Source organism: Chrysochloris asiatica, unplaced genomic scaffold, assembly GCF_000296735.1.
Source record: "Chrysochloris asiatica unplaced genomic scaffold, ChrAsi1.0 scaffold00016, whole genome shotgun sequence".
Lineage (NCBI taxonomy): Eukaryota > Metazoa > Chordata > Mammalia > Afrosoricida > Chrysochloridae > Chrysochloris > Chrysochloris asiatica.
This window is the reverse complement of record NW_006408534.1, coordinates 24,947,244-24,949,140: the sequence shown is the minus strand read 5'-3', so window position 1 is coordinate 24,949,140 and position 1,897 is coordinate 24,947,244. Positions and strand designations below refer to the sequence as shown.

Genomic DNA, 1,897 nt, shown 5'->3' with positions numbered 1-1,897 from the left:
CTTTATACCACTGCACCTTAATATGGGAGAGGTGTGTCAATGAGAATAGCCATTTCCTTAGAAAACATCCGATCTCCCGTCTTTATAAGGTGTTTTTTATTAATTAACCAAACTGTCTTTTTAAGGAGTCGTGGAAATGCAATGGTTTAGTATTTGGCTGCTAACCAAAGGTCAGTGGTTTGAATTCACCAGCCACTCCATGGGATAAACACCTGGCAATCTGCTCCCATAAAGATTAAGTACAGGAAACCCGATGAGGCAGTATTACTCTGTTATATAGGGTCACTACAAATCAACTCAACGGCACACAACATCTCGCTTTAAATAAATTTAAACAGATTAGTTTGAAAGACATTCATATTAATGAAAAAATAAAATTTCTAACAATGAAAATATTTTAGTTCTTATAAAAATTTATAATTATGTTTTATTTAAAGGTAATATGGTTGAGCTAATAAAAAATATGTATCAAGACAAATACCTTTCTCTCCCTTCTTTTCGAGATCGCATGATCTGATTAATTTCCAAAGCTGTAAGCTTCTTTGCCACACGATATTGCCAGATATAAAAGGCTTCTTTTGAAGCTGCTACCACATGGGTTTTGGTCATTGCAACAAATAGTGGTACTATTAAAAGAACATTAAGACAAGTTAAGTTATAGTTACACGGAATTACAAAATGTTTGTGTTACACAAGACCTCAGTGATTATCAAGTCCAATTCCTCATCCTATAGACAACATACATACAGTCTTAAAATACTGATCTCTAAAACAAAAAAAAAAATCAAAAGCTGGTAGGACCATATACAAAAATTAACTCAAAATGGGCCATAGACCTAAACGTCAGAGCTAAAACTATTCTATATAAAACCCTTGGAAGAAGGCTTAAAATAAAATCTTTGTGAATTTGGGCTAGACAGTGATTTCTTAGATAGGACACCAAAAGCAAAAGTGATAAAAGAAAAATATAAATCAGGCTTCTTGAAATTATAAACATCTGTACTTTAAATAAAACCATCAAAAAGGTGAAAAGACAATCCACAAAACAGGAGAAAATATTTGTAAATCATATATCTGATAATGGACTGTATCTAGAACATATAAAGAACTCTAAGAATTCAATAAAAAGACAACTCAATGAAAACATGGGCAAAGGAAATCTATAAATGTCAATATGTACTTAAAAGGATGGTCAACACCATTAGCCAGCCATCAGTGAAATTAAAATCAAAACCACAATTAGATATTATTGTATATGTTGTTAAGTGCCGTCAAGTCAGTTCTGACCCATAGCGACCCTGTATGGGGTTTCCAAGAAGCAACTGGTGAGCTTGAACTGCTTACCGTGTGGTTCAAATGACTTTTCAGTCCAGTGCATTAACCCAGAGCACCACACCAGGGCTCCACTATTTTATATAGTATAACCCAATCTGGTTATTGTTGTTAAATGCCATCAAGTTGGTATTGACTCATAGTGAATCTGTATAAGGTTTCTAAGGAACAACTGATGGGTTTGAACCACTAACCTTATGGTAGCAGTCTAATGCTTATCCTACACTTCCACACCAGGACTCCATTGTTGTTGTTGTTAAGTGCTGTCAATTTTGTTATGACTCAGTGACCCTGTATAGAATTTCCAAGGAACAGCTGGTGGGCTTGAACTGCTGACCTTGTGTTTTTTCAGTCCAGACTCCATTTGGATGGCTTAAATTGAAAGGATAAACAACAACATGTGTTGGGGATGATGTGGAGAAATCAGAACCTACATACATTGCTGATGGAAGTGTAAAATAGTATAGATATACTGAAAATTTTTATAAGTTCCTCCAAATGCTAATATAGAGTAACTATGATGGTTGGTGGTTATGTGCCATGGAGTCGGTTCTGACTCATAGAG

At 34.8% G+C, this 1,897-nt stretch overlaps 1 protein-coding gene across 1 annotated transcript in view; it reads right to left on the bottom strand.

The window, feature by feature from the left end:
* WDR35 (WD repeat domain 35) overlaps positions 1 to 1,897 on the bottom strand; it is a 103,116-nt gene that overhangs the window by 70,794 nt on the left and 30,425 nt on the right. The window contains exon 13 of the mRNA XM_006835310.1: positions 482 to 626. Coding sequence (XP_006835373.1) covers positions 482 to 626 — 145 coding nt within the window. The remainder of the gene's footprint in view (positions 1 to 481; positions 627 to 1,897) is intronic.